Here is a 24,244-nt window from a genome sequence, read left to right as displayed (position 1 = left end):
TTCTGGGGTGTGAGTTTTCAGTTGCATATGTCCTGGGGACCATTCAGGCTTGTTCGCATTTGTGTTCCTCACGTGTGCCCCAAAGAATGAGGTGATTTGGTAAAATGCTATGCCCAAGATAACTATCCGAGTGCCGGCGGTGGGGTGGTTCATATAGCCTCGGCTATCACCTCATTTTGTCCGGTCGTGATGGTCAAGTGGATTAAGGCGTCTTGTACATACCAGTTGCGTTGCTTCTGGGAGTATGGGTTCGAGTCACTTCTGGGGTGTGAGTTTTCAGTTGCATATGTCCTGGGGACCATTCAGGCTTGTTCGCATATATATATATATATATATATATATATGTCGTACCTAATAGCCAGAACTCACTTCTCAGCCTACTATGCAAGGCCCGATTTGCCTAATAAGCCAAGTTTTACTGAATTAATATATTTTCTCAAATTTTTTTCTTATGAAATGATAAAGCTACCCATTTCATTATGTATGAGGTCAATTTTTTTTTATTGGAGTTAAAATTAACGTAGATATATGACCGAACCTAACCAACCCTACCTAACCTAACCTATCTTTATAGGTTAGGTTAGGTTAGATAGCCGAAAACGTTAGGTTAGGTTAGGTAGGTTAGATAGTCGAAAAAACATTAATTCATGAAAACTAGGCTTTTTAGGCAAATCGGGCCTTGCATAGTAGGCTGAGAAGTGAGTTCTGGCTACTAGGTACGACATATATATATATATATATATATATATATATATATATATATATATATATATATATATATATATATATATATATATATATATATATATATATAATTATACGAGTATAAATGTAAATTTATATGAATGCATATAAATTAATTTATTTAAAAAATTCCTTTTATAAGAGAAAATACTTTATTAGGCAAACTATTCTATATAAAAATCAATATATGATCATCGAACTGTAATGAATATGATAGTCTGTATATAATACAATATATAATGTAAAAATATTTAAAATGAATTCCATATACTCTATTTTCTTGGATATAATAATTATTATATCCATATATAATAATTATATAATAATTATTATATCCAAGAATATCAAAAAAATATATAGAATTCATTTTAAATATTTTTTTTTACTTGTTTTCCATAATAACTATTATTTAAAAAAAATCCTAACAATCTAAATTGTTTTATACTTGCTCATATGACAAGTACCCGAGTGAAATATGTGCGCACTAGAAGGGTTAAGCAAAGTGTGGCATGTAAACAAAGCCGCGGAGGCACCCACCTTGACAAAACTGAGGTATATGTGGAAGGCCTCAATAGCGCTCCAGGTGAAGGTGGCGAGGAAGAGGAAGTGGAGCAGCGCAGCAACGACGGTGCACACGACGGGGCGGTGGAGGGCGTCGAGGCCCCCCAGCACCAGGAGCTCAGACCCCAGCAGACACAGGCACAGGTTGGCGTGGACGGCGCTGCTCGCCCTCCCCCGCACCTCACGGAACCCGAAGAAGCATATGACACACAGCGTCAGGCTGACCACGGACACCACGCACCCCACTACCGTCACGAACTTCATCACGTAGTACAGCACCTGTGGTGGGGGAAGGCACGGTGTGTTGTAGTGCGCTGTCAATAGTCATGTTGCACTAAGCTGTATACGGGGTAATGGTCTAATCGTACACAAGACTATTACACAGCTCGTTTTCTATTAGGTTGCATAGGTTAAAAAAAAAAGTTCTGCACGATGTGATTTGTATCCATTGTAAGGCAATTATTGTAGTGCGCGTTCTGGGGAAAGTTACTGACCAAGGGCAACTTCGAAAAGCCCAACAGGCTTTGTGTCCTCGACAGGGGGAAACCGTATGACCATTGGTACTGGAGGTCACAACATGTACTGCATCAGGTTTAGGTACTCGTGTGCATGGAAGAGACACTTCAGGCACCAGAAGAGAACAAGAAAAAGTTATATTTGTGGATAAAAGGCCGTCATATCACTTAACTGCAGAGTTGCAGACCAAATCAATCTGTTTTGACAATCTAGAATTTGCAAAACATATCGATACAACCTTCCTCTCATCAGCACGACTCTGAAAACTTCGTCGTCTGAATGATATATTCCCGTACGTAATACAGTAGGACACCCAAAATATCAAGACCTGCACTGAAGTAGCCCTGAACAAATATCGGGCCTTGACAGACACGATGGTTTTTCCTAACACACACAGGTGTATTAGGGGTCTGACAGCTGAGTGGACAGCGTTTCGGATACCTAGTCCTGAGGTTCCGGGTTCGATCCGCGGTGGAGGCAGAAATAGACAGCTTTTTTCACCCTGATGCTCCTGTTACCTAGCACTAAATAGGTACCCGAGAGTTAGACAGCTGTTACGGGCTGCTTCCTGGGGAAGGGGGGGGGGGTGAAAAAAATTAGTAACAGTTGATTGATTGACAGTAGAGAGACGGGCCGAAAGACCAGCGCTCAACCCCCGCAAGCACATCTAGGTGAATACAAGTGACTGAAACACTCGCAGGGGACCCTGACACACTGAGAGCCCTCATACTCTTACTGATGACCCTGACACACTGAGGGCCTTGATACTGATGGGCCTGTTACACACAGTCCCATCAGTATCATGCTCACATCTGGTGTCAAGGATACTGCTCTAATGCTCACGTCTCTGGTGTCAAGGATACTGCTCTAATGCTCACGTCTCTGGTGTCAAGGATACTGCTCTAATGCTCACATCGGTGGTGTCAAGGATACCGCTCTAATGCTCACATCTGGTGTCAAGGATACTGCTCTAATGCTCACATCTGGTGTCAAGGATACTGCTCTAAAGCTCACGTCTCTGGTGTCAAGGATACTGCTCTAATACTCACATCTGTGGTGTCAAGGATACTGTTGACATCCATGATGACCGCCAAGTAGGCAAGGTGGTCGCAGTGGCAGACGGAGTAGTTGGCCGAGGTGTTGGCCAGGCGGCACCCGTGCGTCGCCCAGGAGCTGGAGTCCACATCCCACCACACGCAGGTTGGTGCGCCGAGCTCGAAGGTGTCGCCGCTGTATATGTGCTGGAGGCGTACCTCCACCGCCTCCCCCAGAGCTGCCGAGAGACTGAGTCCTTTATTGCTCGCTCCAATTTGCCTCATGGGACTCCCAGCAGGCAAACTCTGCTAAAGTAACGTTGATCCTGTATTGGTTCAACCTTACTTCAGCGTCGTTCTCCTACTGGGAGCTATAATTGAATTGTTGCCGCCGAAGGCGGCTAGTTTATTGTGCACCCCATACTCATCCTGTGAGCGGTAGCGCAAAAGCATTACAGAGGGCACAAAAGGTCTTTATCAGACCTCATCTTAGATTATTACATAAACAATTTCTTCAATCCTTCACACCTTATAGATACAATGTCAGCTAGTTACAGAGAAAGTGCTGTTACAAGAGCTACATATTTACAGTAAGTTATCATACATTAATGGTAGGTCTTGTCGTTAATACATAATAGTTTGGCCAATGGGGATATTACAGAGTCATAGGGGAGCTTCTGTTTATTATTAGTCCTCACAATACACTACTTGTTTCTGAATCTCATATGTCGTTCATCTACTGGAAGCAACTTATTACCATGGATAAGTTACCTGAAATCCTTGCACTGGGAGCTATAACATCCGCTTTATCCTGGGATAGAGATAGAAACACCTTTAACACAAACACTTGCTCCCAATAACCATGGCACTACATTACACTGGAACAAGTCTTTCCTGCTGAGGAGTACAAGAGATCTCTCTCTTACACCTGTCCTCTTTATACACTTGGAGGACTACACACACTCCCGTGGTTATGAGAATGTACACCTGTTCTATTATAACGATTAGGAGGGGGAATCCGACTCTAGCCTAAAGTATATATATTCACAGGCTTCCTGTCCCCGACAAAACCAAATTAATGATAATTTGTACTTGTAATTTACATAATAATTTGTACTTGTAATTTACATAATAATTTGTACTTGTAATTTACATAATAATTTGTACTTGTAATTTACATAATAATGTGTACTTGTAATTTACATAATAATGTGTACTTGTAATTTACATAATAATTTGTACTTGTAATTTACATAATAATTTGTACTTGTAATTTACATAATAATTTACACTTAAAATAATGAATACAGCGATGAAACACACAGCAAGGGAACAGTGCAGTGATCAACATACCAGCGTGCCAAGTCTCGTTTCCCACAGCGGCACCGATGATGGCACTGTTGACCTGACCCTTAGCTGGGAGGTCACGCTCCGCCACCACTCTCCTCGGGTCACTGCAACATATAAATCACTGTTAAGGTCACGGAGGTCAGAGGTCAGTTCATAGAGGAAGCAGAATTTAAGAGATCTGTTTTGCAGAGAGGATAAAATCATCAGAACTGCCTTCAGAAACCTGTGTAAGGAATCTTTCAAAACCTTGTATACTATGTATGCAAGGCCAATCCTGGAGTATATAGCCCCACCATAGAGCCCGTACCTTGTCAAGCACAAGACTCAACTCGAAAAAGTTCAGAGGTATGCCACTAGGCTAGTCCCAGAACTAAGAGGCATGAGTAATGAGGAAAGGCTGCGTGAACTGCACCTCACGCTGCTGGAAGACAGAAGAGCTCGGGGAGACATTATCACCACATACAAAATTATCAGGGAAATTGACAGGGTGAATTTTTTAACCAAGGATGGATTATTTAACACGAGTGGTACACGCACAAGGGGACACAGGTGGAAGCTGAGTACCCAAATGAGCCACAGAGACATTTGAAAGAACTTTTCCAGTGTCAGAGTAGTTAGTAAATGGAATGCACTAGGAAGTGATGTGGTGGAGGCTGACTCCATACACAGTTTCAAGTGTAGATATAATAGAGCCCATATCTATTGAACTGTTGGAGACTCACCAGGGAATAATGTTGGAGGTGCAGTGGAGGGTGGCGAAGGAGACGAAAACGACCTTAACGGTGGTGCGGCCCTCCGCATAGCCCCTGTGGAAGCTGTGAGGGAGAGTGAGGGTGGTGAGGTTGTAGTGAGAGTGGGTGTAGGAGCGTCGGCCACTCTCCCTCCTGAAGTATGCTGGGGGCTGCTGAATCACCTTCACATCTGTAACACACAGGCCGACATTACCCCTACACCTTATATCTATAACACCCATCACCCTTATACCCTGCATCCCTGATACAGGTATGCAAAATGCTATATGCAATGCGCACTATATGCTCCTTCCCTCTAGAACTTGTCAGCGTTTGTGTAATTCTATTCAACGTGGTAATTCTGTGTAATTTCCACGCGGAATTAGAATTGTGTAATTCTATTCCGTGTGGAACACATGCCAAACGAGTCTCCATCCCTCTCTAATTACGCCAGAAACGTCAACATAACCCCCTTCCGTTCCTTGGAACCCATAGAACGGTAATTATCGTTATGCAAACAGCCGTCAACACAGTTTTCCTGACCACCACCACCAGAAATTGACAGATTGTTCAAGTATCCACAATCGAGAGAGTCGTATTTAGACAAAAAAATATATTTATTTTACCTATTGAAATTAATGCAAAAACACATTTATATCTTTTTTCTTTTCGTTATATGGAAATCGTCAACTCAGTATTGTTGATCTTGTGTGTATATTCTGTGGTGATACAGCGGATGTGTCACAGGTGGAGGCTAATTATCCGATAATGTGTCCGAAAGATAAGTGCAACATTAATAATGCCATAGGAGCCAGTACAAAATTAAATGCTCCAAATCGCATCGTACAAAAAACAACGGTCCGTAAAACCTACCGAACCTTACCTAACCCAAAACCACCCAACCGAGTCTAGCACAATCCTAGCTTAAGCTAATACGCAATACGGTTTTGACAATCGGAAAACGAGCTTTGCCGAACCGTCGAGTCCACGACTGGACTTAAATCACCCCGAATTAATCACCAGTTTAAGATGGCCATGGATCACCAAGGTAACTCACGCAGTTTCTCCTGTGTGAAGTCCCTGGTTGGTGCCTTCTGCAGGTGAGCGAGAGAGACAGCAGCAGAGGTGAGGGCAGTCTGCAGGTGGGTGGATGTGTTGGCGCGCTGCTCCGGAGGAAGGCCCCACCATAGCGGGGCTATGGTGGGGCCGGACAACATGGTGTTGGCTGCCACCATCATCCCCTCCATGTACACCTGTAGAAAATACCAGATGTAAGGTTGGTGTTGCAGGTGTGGAGAGGTCTGCGTAAGGTGTGTGTGTGTGTGTGTTTGTGGGGCGGAGGCAGACTCCATACACAGTTTCAAATGTAGATATGATAGAGCCCAGTAGGCTCAGGAATCTGTACACCAGTTGATTGACGGGACCAAAGAGCCAAAGCTCAACCCCATTAAGCTCAACTAGGTGAGTACACACACACACACACACACACACACACACACACACACACACACACACACACAAAGGTTTGTAAATGAGCCGAATAAATTTAGTACTCGTACCCTGTGCAGATGATCAAGTGGAATCCACTAGAAAAGGTTGTAGAAGCCGCCACCACCACCCATAAGCTAAAGATAAGAGTCCACATGTAATTTGAACATTAGGATAGTTAGATTATAACATAACCGGTACCAAAAAAGGTTAGTAGAGGGGGGCATAACGAACTAGGCTTCGCTCGTTTTGTGGGAGGTATCAGGTTAGTACACACCCCAACACTCACCTGAGCCAAGCTAAGAGCCTCTGCCATGGAGGCCGAGCGTTGTTGGAGGTCGTGAAGATGCTTCTGTTGAAGACTGTGGAGGATGCGAGCCAGTGTGAGGAGGTCCCCGGGCGCCAGGCTGATGTTCTGGAGGCTGGTGGCCATGCTGCTCAGGATCTGTGCCGCCGTGACGTTGTCTCCCGCCTCCAGCGCCTCCCGCCACCCGGCAAAGATCACTGCCTGGCACTGGCTGTGGAGATATGGTACAGTGAGGCGAAGCCGGTCAGGTGCTGTACAGTGAGACGCGGACGGTGAGATGCTGCATGGTGAGGCACTCTACAGTGGAGTGCACTTACAAGGGGACAACAGTGCACAATGATTTAGTTTTTTTTTAAGGGCTCACTATAGCCCGTGCTACATGGAAATGTTTTTCCGAGTAGTTAATCTAAAACAACAACAACAGATTTGCAGTAGTTTTAGTGAAGGTACAATCAGTACGTATTGGATCCTGTACTTCTTGGAGATAATAGTATTTACGTGTATTCTAACTTTTAACATGTGATTTTATGTATTAATCCAGATTTCATTACGTTACCTACACGTAACCGCCATTTATTAAAAATAATATATCTTCTGAATGTCTATTGGAAATTGTATGTGAACCTAGTTATAAAAGTATTTGTGTGCACGTCTGGTAACATACTGCGTGGGTACAGGAAGAAATGTGCATGTTTATCACTCATAAATTTTCACTCATATCACTCATAAAAAATTATCATAAAAAATAATAAAAATCACTCTTTGTGCGTTTTATAACAAAAATCTTTGTTATCACAAAGATTTTTATAACAAAAATCTGTTATCACAAAACCCACATCTTTGTGCGTTTTTATAACAAAACCCCCCAATAATGTATTATCCAAAATGTTCTAACACCCATTTTCGCCAGAATGTTGAAATTATCACCACTAGTCCTATTAGGTACTAGTAAGACTTTACAAACATATCAATAGCCTGGTTTAACTTTTCAAAAGTATAGCCTCGCCGCTAAAAATCCGTTTCGATTACGGTGATAATTCTAATTAGCCATTTTTGTTTAATTGTTCAGGGATCGAGCCCCATAACCTTACTTGGTTCCTATACGGCCATATCTACAAGAGGGGTAATTATACCCCTGAGTAAGAATCTCAACATTGCTAGGCTTTCAACTTGTTGTTGAGAAAAACTTAATTCTGGCGTATTTGTGTGCTGTCAATCTCGTTACCCAAGAATGTTCCTATCCCAGGGATAGTTACCAGAGAATATCATTCATAATTTATTGTGTTGAGGGACAGGTAGCCAGTGTGTTTTTTTATACACGTTAGGCTTATGTCGAGGTCACCCTCCTAGGTGGAATTACTGTACTGACTTCCTCCCGCCCCAGGACGCAACCCCACAACAAGCCGAGTAACTCCTGGGTACCTCCCTGCTGCTAGGTGAACGGTGCATTAGGTAATAGGAAAACGCCCAACCATTTCTGTCTAGCCCGGAATTCGAACCCCGGATTTGATTGCGAGTCGAGGACAAACCTAACTGTACTACCGAGACCCTTATCCTATATATGTCCTATCCCAGGGATAGTTACCAGAAAATGTGACCTATCCTAGGGCTAGTTACCTGAGAGTATGTCCTCTCTTAAGTCTAGTTATCTAAGAATGGGTCGTATTCGGTATCCCAAGGCTATGTACCACACACAGAGATCACACTAACGTGATGCATCAAATGAACAAATCCACAAGGGCCGTACGATGATTTGTTCAAGGCTATGTGGTTACCTGAGAATGGGTGTCCTATCCCAGGTGCCATCTGGTAGGCAGGTCCAGGTGGCCGAGCCGTTAACGCCAGCTGGACACGGTATGAGAACCGTCTCTCCGGCCGAAGTCTCCCTCAACCACCAGCTGGACGACTCGTCGCCCGGGTACCGCTTCTCCCCCCTCGGGCACGTCGTTCCTTAGCATCCGCCAGAGAAACGAAACTCAGAACCACGACGATAGGAGACGATTTGAAACTCTGGATATGGCAGTTTCGGATATTTAGATGATATATATGTAAACAAAAATAATAATAAAATTTTTTTGGTCAGTAAACCGTCCTTGGAGAGTTTACACTAACCTTCCTTGACGATGTGGAGCTTCTTAGCTTGGTTCTGGTGCTTGGGTTTATTGCAGGTCTGACGTGCATGATCTACGGAAAAACAGGAGCCAAATGAATAAAATAATGAATATGTACCAATATGTATGGTATTTAAGAACAAGGATCTGGGATAGGATGATAAGGAGCTGGGTCATGAGGGAAAGGAGCTGGGAACGGTGCCTAACCAATTTAACATTTGGGGATCGAACTCCGACCTTGTAAAATACAATACCTTCACCGTTCCTACTATTACAAGTGGGTAAAGTAATATATAAGATTAATGTTATTAAAATAATGGCAGCAACATCTATAAAAATAACAATTAGGTGAGTACATTGATCTAATGCTAATTAAAATCAATAAACAGTATTGCTGACCCTAATAACCGATTATCATGATTTCCGATTATTAACATAATTGTTAATTGATTTATTAACCGTTTATTAATTAAATTAACCTGAAAGCCATCATCTCTCTCTCAATGTTAATGACTACTGGCTCTTAAACACTAATACTTGATTGCAGTGAATTATACAAAGCTTAATAATGATAGAGGTCATTTGAAATCAACTTTCAACTTCCATTCCGTAAACTAAACTGCCTAACTCATCTGAGAACTGGAGAACACCACAGAAAACGCAAATCTAACTTCAATACATTGAAAACGTTGCGAGGGTGGCCGGGGCGCATCCGATCGTCGATTCTTTTCCCAAAACAACAACAAATCCTCGAGCCGCCGCCACGTGCATCAAGTCTACCGTCAACACAACTCGTCACTCCTATTGTCATAAGTTAAGTTCCACTCATATGTTTATTTTTGTCGTCAGTCACTCAAATAGACGACATCGATAACTTTCAAACTCTGCCAAATTATAAACATTGATGCGCCACTATGAGTGATGCACGTTTCAACATTACTCGTCCAGTTATCGGGAGGAAAACCTTCATGCAAACTGCACGTATCGCGAAGTAGTAGTAGTAGTCTAACTCCATATACCCAACATTCAAGTCTTGCCACATTATGAAAACTGAAAACACTGAAGCGCCGCTGTGACGCGTCTGCCAACGGTACCTCTTCTTGATGGAAGAGAAAACCTTCACACAAACAGCTCGTACCACCAGCAAGAGGTAGGCGAGACAAGCTTTTGAGTAAGGTAAGGGTCTTGGAGCATTCATTTTGCAGGTAATAATGCATAATGATGGACATGTGACGCCTGGAAGACAGACAGGTGTCAAATATAAACCGCAAGCGATTGAGTGATGAAGATTAAGCCACCACAAGAGGTGGCACGGGCATGAGTACAGCCAGTAGGTTATAGATGTTTGGCGTGAATGTGGTGTAACATCATAGGTGTGTCTGGATCTGGTGACCGCAAGGGTTTAGCATGATGCTTATATACAAGTTAACTTCCACAGGTTCAAGGGGTAGAAGATATCCCCTAGCACAGTAGAAGTCATAGTACAAAGAGAACCTAAAGCCATATTTGGTAGTACACAAGTCGGTTCGTCAACAGATTTTAAACCCTACCTATCCGTACCCAACCTAATCAGGCTTAATCAAATCTAGCCTAACCCAAACTAACCTAAATTAATACATCTTAATGATAATTATTTGTCAATTTGTCGAACTCTTTTGTGAACGATTTAACAATGGATATAGTCGTTTCGGACACGAGACGATTCAATGACACTCGTTTTCTGTTTGTTAAAACCATACATATCGTTATGCTAGGCTGTATTGTTCTAGGTTGGGTCAAGTTGGTTTGGGCTAGGTTAGATTTAGTTCAACTAGGTTAGATTAGGTTGGTTTCAAAATTCCTTGGCGAATCGTCTTGCGTACGATGTGACTTGGATCCTTTAACCATTCCCCAGATGGGAGAGTGGCCGTGCGAAGGTAGAAGTAGCCTACGCTATTCTATCCTATTAAGATGTACTGTATTTCATTATCTTAATAAACTTACTTGAATTTGGGAGAGTGGTGACCACAATTCCGTCAGCACACGCTTACCTTTGAGAGCGCTGAGGATGGCGGTGAGGTTGGTATCCCTGGCGTACTGGGTCACAGTTCTGTCTGTACGGACGCACACAGTATTATTATCCTTATTACACAACACTGCCATCCAAAAAATAATTAATTCCCGTTGCCGGGGACAGGAAGCCGGTGTACATATATACTTTAGGCTTATATCGAGGTCGCCCACCCCTAAGGTCGAACTACTGACCCTCCCCAATAACAATTGTCTAATTCCCGGTTTTACTGTTAGATGAACAGTCGTCAGGTGAAAAGAAACATGCCCAACCATTTTTGTCCTGTGCGGGGATTGATAATATGGGGTTAATTCGGTTGCGAGTCGAAGATGTAGACTACTGTACTACAGTGCATGAACAAGTATTCACCATGACGATAAATAAGTGACTATTAGACACATTCTTATCTAGTAACTAACAAAGTTTAAACGTTGGTCTTGCAAAGTTCATGTCCAATGAAATATTCAAATTCTGGAGTGAATAGTGCAACAAATAAATTTAATAAAGTCTTATATTTACAAAATATAAAAAAGGTCGTCAGGATAAGATATAAAGTAAAGAAATATAGTGGACAAAACGGTTTGGACTAACCTTTGGCGTCTGGGAGTCTGAGGTCCGGACAGAACTGCAGCAGCTCCCTCACAGCCTTCACCAAGTCCCGCAGTGTGGCCAGGAAGACCGGCGTACTGCCTGCGGTCAGTCAGACACTGTTACACACTCCCTCTGTATATCTACACCATTTAAGACTCGCCCAATCTCTTATACACTGCCCGAGACTCGTCCCATATTTTATACACTGCCCGAGACCCACCCAATCAACTATATGCCAGCCGAGACTCACCCAATCAGCTGAGACACTCACCCCATTTATCTTGAGCGTCAACATTAGCGCCGTGGTCAAGTAGCAGAGCTATGGCCTTCAGCTGGCCTTGCCAGGTGGCGAGGTGGAGCGCCGTCTGACCTGTGGGAGGAGGGATCCGTGTTACCAGAGGCAGGTATTCCTACCACAGGTACTCCAACAGTACACACGATATATCAAATGACTAAGGCGCATCTGGGAACATCCCGTGGGTAGGTTCGAACCCTCATCACGGCTCTTGTGGATTTGTTTACTCCAACAGTACTTCCGCTCTTCTCAGGAGAGGTCGGTATGCCTATTCCATCTGGAGGTGGGGTACTCCTAGCACCATCTAGTTAAGGTTAGGATGGCTTTTCTCTCTCTAGGTACTGCTGGTTCCACCTAGCAGTTGTCGGGATTTTTCTAACATGTGCCAAGATGCCTCCAGATATCAATTGCCTTGTCCCATTTGTTCACATATTTAGTGCAGATAATTGTAAATACACAATAACACGCACCCATACGCAAATACACACTAAATCTATCACTTGAGTAACAGTCTCACAAGATTACACGAACGGTATGTGCAATGCTGGCGTAATTGAGAACGAAGCCTTGCCTTGCTAGGAATTCATCATAATATTGCACAGTACATAGGTAAGAGCAGTGTTAAAACGCAAAATAACAAATAGAAACACACACACACAGAAGAGAGAGGGGGGGAGGGGGGATGTACTAGATGTTAAAACATTGACTCGCAAGACAATGACTTGGGATCTAATTTTAGGCAGGTTTGAAGGAAACGACAAAGTTCCTACACTTCAAATGTCTGGAGAAACAATGTACATTTGTACACAATAGTAACCTAATAAAAAACTTACGTTGCTCTAACCCCTATCCATAACAATTAATATAATACACATTCATTGACATTATTATTATTAGCATCTTTATTGACAAAATTAATTACAATTTTGCCTAATCTGAGGATTTCAATTAAATCTTATTAAAGTGAGGATAATGCTGGTATTCACTGTCACGCAGGACAAAGTCATACACAAGAAAATAGGTCTAATCTGTAGGCTGAAGCACAAATATATCAATATGATATATCATACAATTACAATCAATATTTTAATGTATGAATATGTAAAAACAACTTTCTATTGTGCAATGCCACACAAGGGCAGGGATGGGTTCATAAGTGATGCAGCTTAGAAGTAATATAAATAAAATTGTTCTTCATTCTTTAAAATGGACAAGCAAATTTTGGATAAATTGTTAGGATGTCGTCCAGTACACCAGATTCAATGAAATAGTTACACAGTTGGTGGTACAAGAGGCCAGGAGGTCTAAAATCTTTTACGGTTTCACATTCAACAATATAGTGTTCTAGTGAATGCATTAAAAGGTTTGTCACAGAGTTTACAATCTGAATATTCTGGTAGTGGCTCAGCCTCACTAACCTGCCAGATGTATCTATAGCCAAGGCGAATTCGCACAATGACTACATCACATTGTCTGGTCCGGTTACTGTGCTGACCATGCAACCATACAAATATCTATTATTACAAAAGTTGTCATAGCTTTTAAGTCTCAGGACGTTTCTTAGTTCTTCTACATCTGAATTAATTTCTTTAATTTATATGTTTTTAATAATGGCATTAGATAGGCCAAAGTCATAATCAGTGTTTTCTTTCCTGCAAGCCTCATTGGCCAATCGATCTACAAAGTCATGTTTTCCAACTCCAACATGGGATGGGATCCACACAAATTTTATACAATGGTTATTATCATTGGCAAAAATTACATTCCATTTAATATTACAAGCTACTTCAGACATACATTGTGATGGGTTATTCTTTTAGTCACAGAATATTACTCCACCACCATTGAGCTTAAGGTATTCAGTGGCTAGATAAATACCCAATAGCTCAGGCTGTGTCGTGCTTGCCCAGTTGTTCAATCTCAGTGTACTAGACATGATCATTTCATTCCCATTATATACTGCACATGCACAACCTGTTCTACCAGTGCCTAATTGTACAGAGCCATCAGTAAAGTCACAGGATTCAGTCGGTTTGAGATTTTGAAGGTGACTCAATAGCTTCTAATGTTATACATTTCATAGTTTCAGTGTTATACATTACTTTTACACTGATGGGTGTATAATGCAAAGAGACCTCCACATCTTTCCAAGGGGGGAATATAGTGAACAGTTTTATCAGGATTAAGAGACATACTCAGCTTCAGAAGAGTGTTGGACAACAACTGAGCCACACACTGTAGGGAGGCTTTTGCGGCGGATGGAGAGAACAGTCAGAATTATTTAGAATGGATCTCAATTTAAATTGAATAGAGCTGAGATGGACCATTATTGTTCAAAGTTTTGGCGCGAAACATAGTACTAAGTAGAACTATTCTTTTGTAAATAGAAGGTAATTTTAGTTCCTGTCTCATGTTCCATTTCTCATTTGCCCGAAGGTTACGCGTGCTAGTGGGTGTACAAGCACGTAAGAACTCTTGTATATATAAATAAATAAATTAAATAAATTAAAAATTAAATGTTAACAATTCTGACAGTTCTACGACAACCCAGGATGATGCCATGCACTACATCTAGGGAAGTTTTAAACACCAAGTAGGACGAAGAATGGGGTGGGGGGGGGGAGACTTACCATTAATGTCCTTGGCTTCTAGGTTGGCTCCAGCCTCCAGAAGGGCCTGCAGTGCTGCCACCTGGCCGCTGTGAGCCGCAATGTGCACTGCTGTCTTCCCTGGCAACACAGATACAATATTGTAACCACAACTTAACACCGACAAAATTAAACAGAGGGAGGAAGCAATATTACAATAAGTACAGAAATTGGCTTGTTAGGACGGCCAAAAGGCCAAACTGGGCCAAAAATTACATAAAGGGGGCCGGGATTGTAGTTCACTATTTACCTTAGAAAGGGGGGGGGGGTCAAGGCCCATAGGGAGGGGAGGAGGATGATGGTTCACTACCTACCATGGTTGGGTTCGCGGGTGTCGAGGCTGGCACCATAGTCAATCAGAAGCCTCACCATGGCTTCCTGGCCTATATTAGCAGCATTGTGAAGAGCCGTCCAACCTAGTCAGCAATAAACAAACAAACCGTAATTTAACTTGCAGTGGCGCACACATACATAATACATAACATGTGTATATTATACTGTTTAGCCAACCCGTCCTCACACTAGGCTGTTTAAAGCAGCGGCCGTCCTCCCCAGACGCATTCATCAATTTGAACATTCTGTGTATTAAACATTGGTTTGTTCTCACATATAAATTAATATTATTATAAATAAAACTTCTATGTATAGTTAGGCGTAGGTTAGGTTAGGTGTTTAGGTTCTGTTGGCGATTATTTGTATTTGTAATACGTTGGTGAAGCATTTCAACCCGTCCTCGACTCAAGTCCATTACATCCAGCGGTTGACCCCACAGACGCATTCATAAATTTTTACATGCTTTTCATTCGAAACGGGAATGTTGTCAAATATAAATTAATATCATAAAATATATTAGCATATTGCGCATATATAGGCATAGGTTAGGTTAAGTTAGGTTCTGTTGGCGATTATTTGTATTTGTGGTACGTGGGTGAAGCATTTCAACCCGTTCTCGGATTAAGTCCATTCTATCCAGCGGTCGACCCCAAAGACGCATTTATTAATTTTAACATACTGTTCATTCAAAACAAGAATTTTCTCAAATATAGATAAATATTGTTATATATAAGCATATTGGGCATATTTAGGCATTGGTTAAGTTAGATGTTTAGGTTCTGTTGGCGATTAGTTGTATTCGTAGTACGTGGGTGAAGCATTTACAGCGTTGTGGTTCGATCAGAGGTTATCAGCGAAGCACTTGCTCGAGAACAGTTCGAGCAGCATCAGTTGATACTCAACCAGTCCTCATCAAAAAGGTCGACGTTTATTCCATGCAGCCGCTAACCCCCCTGTTTATTTATGAAAAATGCTTTACACACTTTATGACCTACAAATAATTCTCGAATAGTACTGACGATTTTTGTAAATGCTTCACCCGCGTGCTACAGCAGCCCGTCCTCTAAACAAAGACCAAAGTCTATTCCATCCACCCGCCAAACCCCCTGTTTATCAATGAAAAACGTTTTACACACGACTCAACTGATTTCGTTCGAACACTTCCGGAACAAGTGCTTCACTGACGAAATTTGTTCGAACCACAACGCTTGGAATGCTTCACCCACGTACTACAAATACAGCCCGTCCTCCAAATATCCAAAAGTGATTCCATGCACCCGCCAAACCCCCTGTTTATGAATGAAAAGCGGTTTACACACGACTCACAACTGCTGACGTTCGAACATATCCGGAACAAGTGCTTCACTGACGAATTTTGTTCGAACCACAACGCTGTAAATGCTTCACCAACGTACTACAAATGCAAATAATCGCCAACAGAACCTAAACACCTAACCTAACCTATCCTATGCCTATATATACACAATATGCTAATATATTATAATATTAATTTATACTTGCGAATTTAATTTATACTTGTTTTGAATGAACAGCATGTTAAAATTTATGAATGCGTCTGTGGGGTTGACCGCTGAGTATAATGGACTTGAGTCGAGGACGGGTTGCACAAATACAACTAATCGCCAACAGAACCTAAACACCTAACCTAACCAATCCCTAAGTATGCACAATATGCTAATATATAACAATATTAAAATATATTTGAGAAAATTCTTATTTTGAATGAACAGCATGTTAAAATTGATGAATGCGTCTTTGGAATGGACTGGCTAAGTTCAAGTCAATTCCATCATACCAAGTCCATTCTATCCAGCGGTCTATGGAATGGACTTAGTCTGAGGACGGGTTGCACCTACTTACAACAAATACAAGTAATTGCCAACAGAAGCTATACATCTAATCTAATTTTTTTATTTATATATAAAGCCACTAGCACGCATAGCGTTTCGGGCAGGTCCTTAATCTTAATTTTCTCCGGAATACGACCTGCCAAATCTTTTAACAACCAGGTCCCCATTCACTGCTGGGTGAACAGAGGCAATAGTAAAGGATTGGCGCCTAGTCAAACCTCCCCGGCCAGGTTGCAACCCGCTCTTGCACAAGCCAGTACGTATATGACTAATTGCTTATAGTCAATATTTGGCTTATTAATAAGTACATATGTGGTATATTCCAAGTTATATTTTGTTTTCAGTGTATAAACTCTTTCTATAAATTTGTAATACATCAGTTTTAATATTAGGAATTTCTTTTTTCAGTTTTATTAAAGAATAGAGATTTTATACAAAATTTGACAATATCCAGAGTTACTTTACAATTTATTTAAATATTTTATTTTTGTTTTATTTTTATGAAACTGTAATATCAATATAGATATAGGTTAAGTACTAATTGTAATTAAGAAGCAATAAGATGCTTATCTTAACATACTAAGAAGGTTAGGTTAGGTCGGTGTTTTCTATTCAGCTTTTCAAGGTAAACTCAAATATTCACAATACATTAGTATGTCACATATGCACTTATAAATAAGCCAAATATTGACTATAAACAAGCAAGTGCGAGAACGGGTTGCAGGATACGAACCCAGGCCAAATCGCTCGCGAAGCGCAGGGCACGTGTCCTATCACTTCGCCACAGGGACTGCATCTAAATTTAGGTCTTAGTTATACACCAAATTCTAATATATAACACTTAATATATGAGAAAATGTTTATATTAAACACACTACATTAAAATTGATGAACGTGTCTATGGAGTGGCCCGTTATCACTATTATAGTTATACACACGCTTACCTTACTCTGTATTAGTAATACATAAGCTTATCATACAGTATATTAGTTATGTACAAGTGTTTTGTTTTTTTGCAATACAACATTTATACATATAGTTTATACTGGCAGAAACAAGTTGTAGAAAATTTGCCTAATTATATAGGGGTAATACACTAATGTATGTTGTCATACACTCACCTCAGGCTATACAGAAGATAAACACTAGTTCCATAGACATTTGCCTTTTGTATACTAGTTTAAACGTTCAGTATGGCGCACACTAACTACCCTTATACAACCCTCTGCCATACACAGCCCCTGCCATACACAACGCTCCCTAACACAATCCTCGCCATACTCCTATTAATAAACCCCCTCCCATACATTCTCTGCCATACACACCCTCTTCCATATACCTCCCTGCCATACGCCCCATGCATTCACCTCCCTAACTATACACCTTCTACCATACACCCCGCTGCTATACACCATACAGGCTATACAACAAGGCCTCACCAAGACTGTCCGTGGCGGTCAGGTCCCCACCCCGCGCCAGCAGAGTAGCGGCGCGGCCCACCTTCCTCAGCTTCACCGCGTCGATGACATTATGCACTGAAAACCAACCGTGAGAAAGATGAGATTAACAGTGACAACACATGTGGTTAATCACATCACTTCGCAAGAAGACAAGTCCAGTGATATTATTTATTTATTTATATATGTATATATACAAGAAGGTACATTGGGATTGTGAGGATACATAGCCTAGCAATTACATTCTTGTAAAGCCACTAGTACGCGCAACGTTTCGGGCAAATGAAATCTTGTGGTGTTATCTGTCATATTCCGTTCTCCGGGTAACAGTGTGGTCATTGGGTCCCCTCGATTGTTTCAAGCGTAGGATAGACATGTATATGAATGAGTCTGGGTGGATATAGATCGTCAGAATAGCTCAATTATAACGCAACAGGTACAATCCGGGTATTAGGCGAAGGCATGAACCAACCCGTCTTCCTATAAGGTTTCCCAACGGTCAAGAAGACTGTCGTACTAGAGTGCCCTTATTCTAACCTACCAGAGAACCTAAAACAGAAAACGGGACAGGATGTTAATTTCGCGACCCACTACCATTTTCTAGCACGATGATTTTTGGTCTTAGGTAGAGTGTACGCCAGAATGCTACGTTCTCTTAGGAGGACGGGTTGGAGACCTAGACCTTACCTCCCGTAGTCACTGGTAGGTTAGGACTGAAACAGCCTATTACTCTAAGTAGGCCGTTAGTAGTTAACAGACTGCTAACGGCCTATTGACTCCCTGTTGTGTGTGTACTTACCTAATTGTGCTTACGGGGGTTGAGCTCTGGCTCTTTGGTCCCACTTCTCAACTGTCAATCAACTGATGTACAGATTCCTGAGCCTATTGGGCTCTATCATATCTACACTTGAAACTGTGTATGGAGTCAGCCTCCACCACATCACTTCCTAATGCATTCCATTTGTCAACCACTCTGACACTAAAAAAGTTCTTTCTAATATCTCTGACTCATTTGGGCACTAAGTTTCCACCTGTGTCCCCTAGTGCGTGTGCCCCTTGTATTAAATAGCCTGTCTTTATCTACCCTATCAATTCCCTTAAGAATCTTGAATGTGGTGATCATGTCCCCCTTAACTCTTCTGTCTTCCAGCGAAGTGAGGTTTAATTCCCGTAGTCTCTCCTCGTAGCTCATACCTCTCAGCTCTCGTACTAGTCTGGTGGCAAACCTTTGAACCTTTTCCAATTTAGTCTTATCCTTGACTAGATATGAACTCCATGCTGGGGCTGCATACTCCAGGATTGGCCTGACATATGTGGTATACAAAGTTCCGAATGATTCTTTACACAAGTTTCTGAATGCCGTTCGTATGTTGGCCAGCCTGGCATATGCCGCTGATGTTATCCTCGGTATATGCCAGGTTGGCCAACATACGAACGGCATTCAGAAACTTGTGTAATCATTCAGAACTTTGTATACCACATATGTCAGGCCAATCCTGGAGTATGCAGCCCCAGCATGGAGTCCATATATGTGTGTGTGTGTGTGTGTGTGTGTGTGTGTGTGTGTGTGTGTGTGTGTGTGTGTGTGTGTGTGTGTGTGTGTGTGAAGGAGAGAGAAGTACCACTGACCTCCACTGACCAGCGGGCACAAGAAGACCACAACAGCCAGAGCCAGCACAGCCCTCCTCACACCCAGCAGGTGTGGAAGACACCCTCGTCTGCTGCTGTGGTGGTGGTGGTGGTGTCTACACGTCACCATCCTCGTCACCGTCCTCGTCACTATCCTCGTCACCGTGCATGTGCTGTACCTCTGGAATACAGACCATGCACAACATTAACTCACTTAGCCTCTTTATGAATAACAAACACTTAACTGCCAGATATGTAACAAAACTTTATCTACAAACCTGGAAGAACTTATAAGATATCAAACTTTGTTTAATTTACAACGATCTTGTATATATATATATATGTTCGCTTTATATTAATATTTTTTATATATTAATTTAGCCGTTTCGTGACATGAATGAAGTATTATGATTGAGAAATTTTACATAAAAGATGCTTCTTTAGCAATAATCCCCCCCCCCCCATCACAAAAGTTAAAGTAACACATGTACTCCAAAATATATCTACGTACTATACATATACATTATATACATTATGTATGTGTTAGTATATTTTGGTAGCAGTCTTTCTTGTAAACATATGGTGTTGAATATGGCCGAAAGTGTAAGATTAATAATTCTAACAGGAATATTCTCAATATTTCTTACGTTTTTCTTCACTGTCGAGGGTAATTGAAAAATTAATTCTCCAAAGTTCATTTTTTTTACATTTTTATTTTTGGTCTGACGCCTGAAAGCGTTTCGTAAGGGCTTCTTACATTTTCAAAGACTGGTTTACACATAACGTACATCATGCTAATATTTGTTTTGGGTGAGGTGGGTATAAATTGGGTATGAAAACATAAGAATAGAAGGAATTACAGAAGGCCTATTGGCCCATAATTTCTCTTGCTGCTTCTATGTTGGTTCGGGGTCTTGACCCCACTTCAAGACCCCGAACCAACATAGAAGCAGCAAGAGAAAGTATGGACCAATAGGCTTTCTGTAGTTACTTCTATTCTTATGTTTTCATATCCAATTTATACCCACCTCATCCAAAACAAATATTAGCATGATGTACGTTATGTGTAAACCAGTCTTTGAAAATGTAAGAAGCCCTTACGAAACGCTTTCAGGCGTCAGACCAAAAATAAAAATGTAAAAAATTAATTTTGTTGAGTTAATTTTTCAATTATCCTCGACAGTGAAGAAAAACGTAAGAAATATTGAAAAGATTCCTGTTAAAATTATTAATCTTACCCTTTCAGTCATATTCAACAACATCTTATGTGTGTGTGTAAATCACGAAAGTTAACACACGAGGAAAAATGTGACAGTGTCAGACCACGGAGGAAGAATTGAAACAGGAATTTCCTCAAGTACTTTCGTATATATAGTATATTATATATTATATATTATATTATATAGTATATTATATATTATATAGTATATTATATATAGTATATTATATATTATATTATATAGTATATTATATAATATAGCAGTCTCCGTGGTGTAGTGGTAAGACACTCGCCTGGCGTTCCGCGAGCTCTATGTCATGGGTTCGTATCCTGGCCGGGGAGGATTTACTGGGCGCAATTCCTTAACTGTAGCCTCTGTTTAACTCAACAGTAAAATGTGTACTTGGATGAAAAAACGATTCTTCGCGGCGGGGATCGTATTCCAGGGATCTGCCCGAAACGCTAAGCGTACTAGTGGCTGTACAAGAATGTAACAACTCTTGTATATATCTCAAAAAAAAAAAAAAAAATATATATATTATATTATATAGTATATTATATATTATATTATATAGTATATTATATATTATATTATATAGTATATTATATATTATAATATATATAATATTATATATTATATATATGTTGTACCTAGTAGCCAGAACGCACTTCTCGTCCTACTATGCAAGGCCCGATTTGCCTAATAGGCCGAGTGATTTTCTTTATTTTCAATAAATTGTTTCCTATTGGTTTATTTTAAATATTATTATTATATTATATTAAGAACATAAATTATTGATTTAGTTATGCGAGTTTAGGTTAGGTTAGGATAGGTTAGGTAGGGTTGGTTAGGTTCGGTCAAATATCTTCGTTAGTTTTAATTAAAATTTAAAAAAAATTAGTTCATACATACTGAAATAAATAGTTTTATCATTTCATAAGAGAAAAATGAGAAAAATATTGAAATTCTAGAAAACTTGGCTTATTAGGTAAATCGGGTCTTGCATAGTAGGCCAAGAACTGCGTTCTGGCTACTAAGTACAACATTATATATATATATATATATATATATATATATATATATATATATATATATATATATATATATATATATATATATATTTATTTATATATATATATATATATATATATAAATATATAAATATATATAAATATATATAAATATATATATATATAATATTATAATATTTATTATAATTATAATAAAACACTCAGACTCCTCAGGATTCGAACCCAGGCCACCGCGGGTCACCCCATCAACAAGACGATGGATGGCCGGGTGGTGAGAGTACCCGAGAATGATGCAACATTTCGGTCCCCAGCTCAACCGAAGTATCGGGTCGCCTCGCGCTCCCAGCACTTGAATACTGCAATATTTTACAGTCCCCCCGCGGCCACCAAGGTCGACCCGGGCACCGCCGGGGATAAAATACAGCAACAGGTGATAGAGTAAATATGGAGGAAGAGGGAATTATCAGAGGAAAGCGCTTAGCCAATATCCCACGATATCTTTGTTAGTGTCTCTCTCTCTCTCTCAGTCTCTCTCTCAGTCTCTCTCTCAGTCTCTCTCTCAGTCTCTCTCTCTGACGCCTCACACCGTGAGTATCGTACAGTGTGAAAGTCTTCACTGCCTGCTGATCTTCATACAAAAAACTATAACTAGATCATTACTGTAACTTGCTTACCCTGGAGGGTACAGCAGTAGAAACTGAAGTTTCTAACTGAAGCGTTGCGGACTGCTACCACAGCTTATATGAAAGCTTACCAGGATGCGCTTCACCACAGCTTGTATGAAAAAGGCGAGCAGGATGTCATACCACAGCTTATATAAAAATCCTAGTAGGATAGGTTAACACAGCATATATGGCAGCATAGCACGATGTGCTTTTTATCCGGGACGCGATCCATTGGTGATAATGCCAGTGATGCCTGACTTCTCCCTCATTGGCCACACCACCGCCACCACCACCGGCCACACCGCCAACACCACCGGCCACACCACCACCACCACCGGCCACACCACCGCCACCACCACCGGCCACACCATCACCACCACCACCGGCCACACCACCTAACACCGGCCACACCACCGGCCACACCAACACCACCGGCCACACCAACACCACCGGCCACACCACCGACACCACCACCGGCCACACCATCACCAACACCACCACCGGCCACACCACCAACACCACCGGCCACACCACCTAACACCGGCCACACCACCTAACACCGGCCACACCACCGGCCACACCAACACCACCGGCCACACCACCTAACACCGGCCACACCACCTAACACCGGCCACACCACCGGCCACACCAACACCACCGGCCACACCACCTAACACCGGCCACACCAACATTCCTCACAGGAAGACTCACCAAGGGAGGGAGCGGAATCGCCCACAAACCAACAAATGAAGTGCATTCACTGGGCTGTTTCAAGCGCAGGTCAGACGTATATACGAGTGAGTCTGGGAGACTATAAACAGGAGCTGCCACAAAGGGGCTCATAGACCCTCTGAAGTGTCCTTAATTCCAATGCTCTTTTTACATTAAATTATAATGATTATTTAATAACTCCACGCGTCATAATTCAACTCGTAGGATGGCTTATGACCTGTCCGGACAGGTCAACCCGGGCAGGTCAACCCGGACAGGTCAACCCGGACAGTTCACTACACTGTACACGACAAACAGGGGTATATGTTCGCATACAAGACTAAGCACCTGGAGTTACCTGAAAGAGGTAAGCCTAAACCATTAATTAGCATCTTTAAATCATACAGGTTAATGAACACCATCGTTTGTTACAGGTGCACAGTGTTCAACACCCAGCGCGAACAAGTACAGTGTTCAACATCCAGCGAGAATAGGTACACAGTGTTCAACATCCATCAAGTTCAGTTTCGCAGTGTTCAAGACCCACCAGAACAGGTACCCCAGTGTTCAACACCTAGCAACGAACAAGAACACAGTGTTCAACACTCGCCATGAACAGGTCCGTAGTGTTCAACGCCCACCACCGTTCACAATACAGGCAGGGAGGCAAATCCTGTTTGGAGAAATCAGGTAAAACCTTCAACTGATGACCCGAGGGAGTCAGGTCACCCACGACACTTAACGGAGTAGTTGACCTCTCCACACCCTCCCTGGGCACTCCCGGCCCCCTCACGACCCCTCCTATCCTCGCTTCTTACCCCCTCTATCCATCCCACCCGTCCCACCCTCCCCACATCACCCTTTCACCGATCTAAAACAATATATTTCCTCACAGCGTTAG

At 41.5% G+C, this 24,244-nt stretch overlaps 1 protein-coding gene across 2 annotated transcripts in view; it reads right to left on the bottom strand.

The window, feature by feature from the left end:
• Positions 1 to 24,244, bottom strand: part of LOC123769754 (uncharacterized) — a 77,585-nt gene that overhangs the window by 13,956 nt on the left and 39,385 nt on the right. For both annotated transcript variants that reach the window (XM_069301429.1, XM_069301428.1), the window contains exons 2-16: positions 19,717 to 19,897; positions 18,070 to 18,165; positions 14,741 to 14,842; positions 14,409 to 14,507; positions 11,755 to 11,853; positions 11,484 to 11,582; positions 10,873 to 10,935; positions 8,844 to 8,915; positions 8,507 to 8,681; positions 6,714 to 6,942; positions 5,994 to 6,189; positions 4,928 to 5,126; positions 4,209 to 4,309; positions 2,871 to 3,094; positions 1,282 to 1,584 (exon numbers count right to left, since the gene is read on the bottom strand). In XM_069301429.1, the coding sequence (XP_069157530.1) occupies positions 1,282 to 1,584; positions 2,871 to 3,094; positions 4,209 to 4,309; positions 4,928 to 5,126; positions 5,994 to 6,189; positions 6,714 to 6,942; positions 8,507 to 8,681; positions 8,844 to 8,915; positions 10,873 to 10,935; positions 11,484 to 11,582; positions 11,755 to 11,853; positions 14,409 to 14,507; positions 14,741 to 14,842; positions 18,070 to 18,165; positions 19,717 to 19,846 (2,187 nt within the window). In that variant the 5' untranslated portion in view covers positions 19,847 to 19,897. The remainder of the gene's footprint in view (positions 1 to 1,281; positions 1,585 to 2,870; positions 3,095 to 4,208; positions 4,310 to 4,927; positions 5,127 to 5,993; positions 6,190 to 6,713; positions 6,943 to 8,506; positions 8,682 to 8,843; positions 8,916 to 10,872; positions 10,936 to 11,483; positions 11,583 to 11,754; positions 11,854 to 14,408; positions 14,508 to 14,740; positions 14,843 to 18,069; positions 18,166 to 19,716; positions 19,898 to 24,244) is intronic.

Source organism: Procambarus clarkii, chromosome 45 (genome assembly GCF_040958095.1).
Source record: "Procambarus clarkii isolate CNS0578487 chromosome 45, FALCON_Pclarkii_2.0, whole genome shotgun sequence".
In the NCBI taxonomy this organism is placed as follows: Eukaryota; Metazoa; Arthropoda; class Malacostraca; order Decapoda; family Cambaridae; genus Procambarus; species Procambarus clarkii.
The sequence above is the reverse complement of the archived record's forward strand: the minus strand, read 5'-3'. Positions and strand labels throughout refer to the sequence as shown.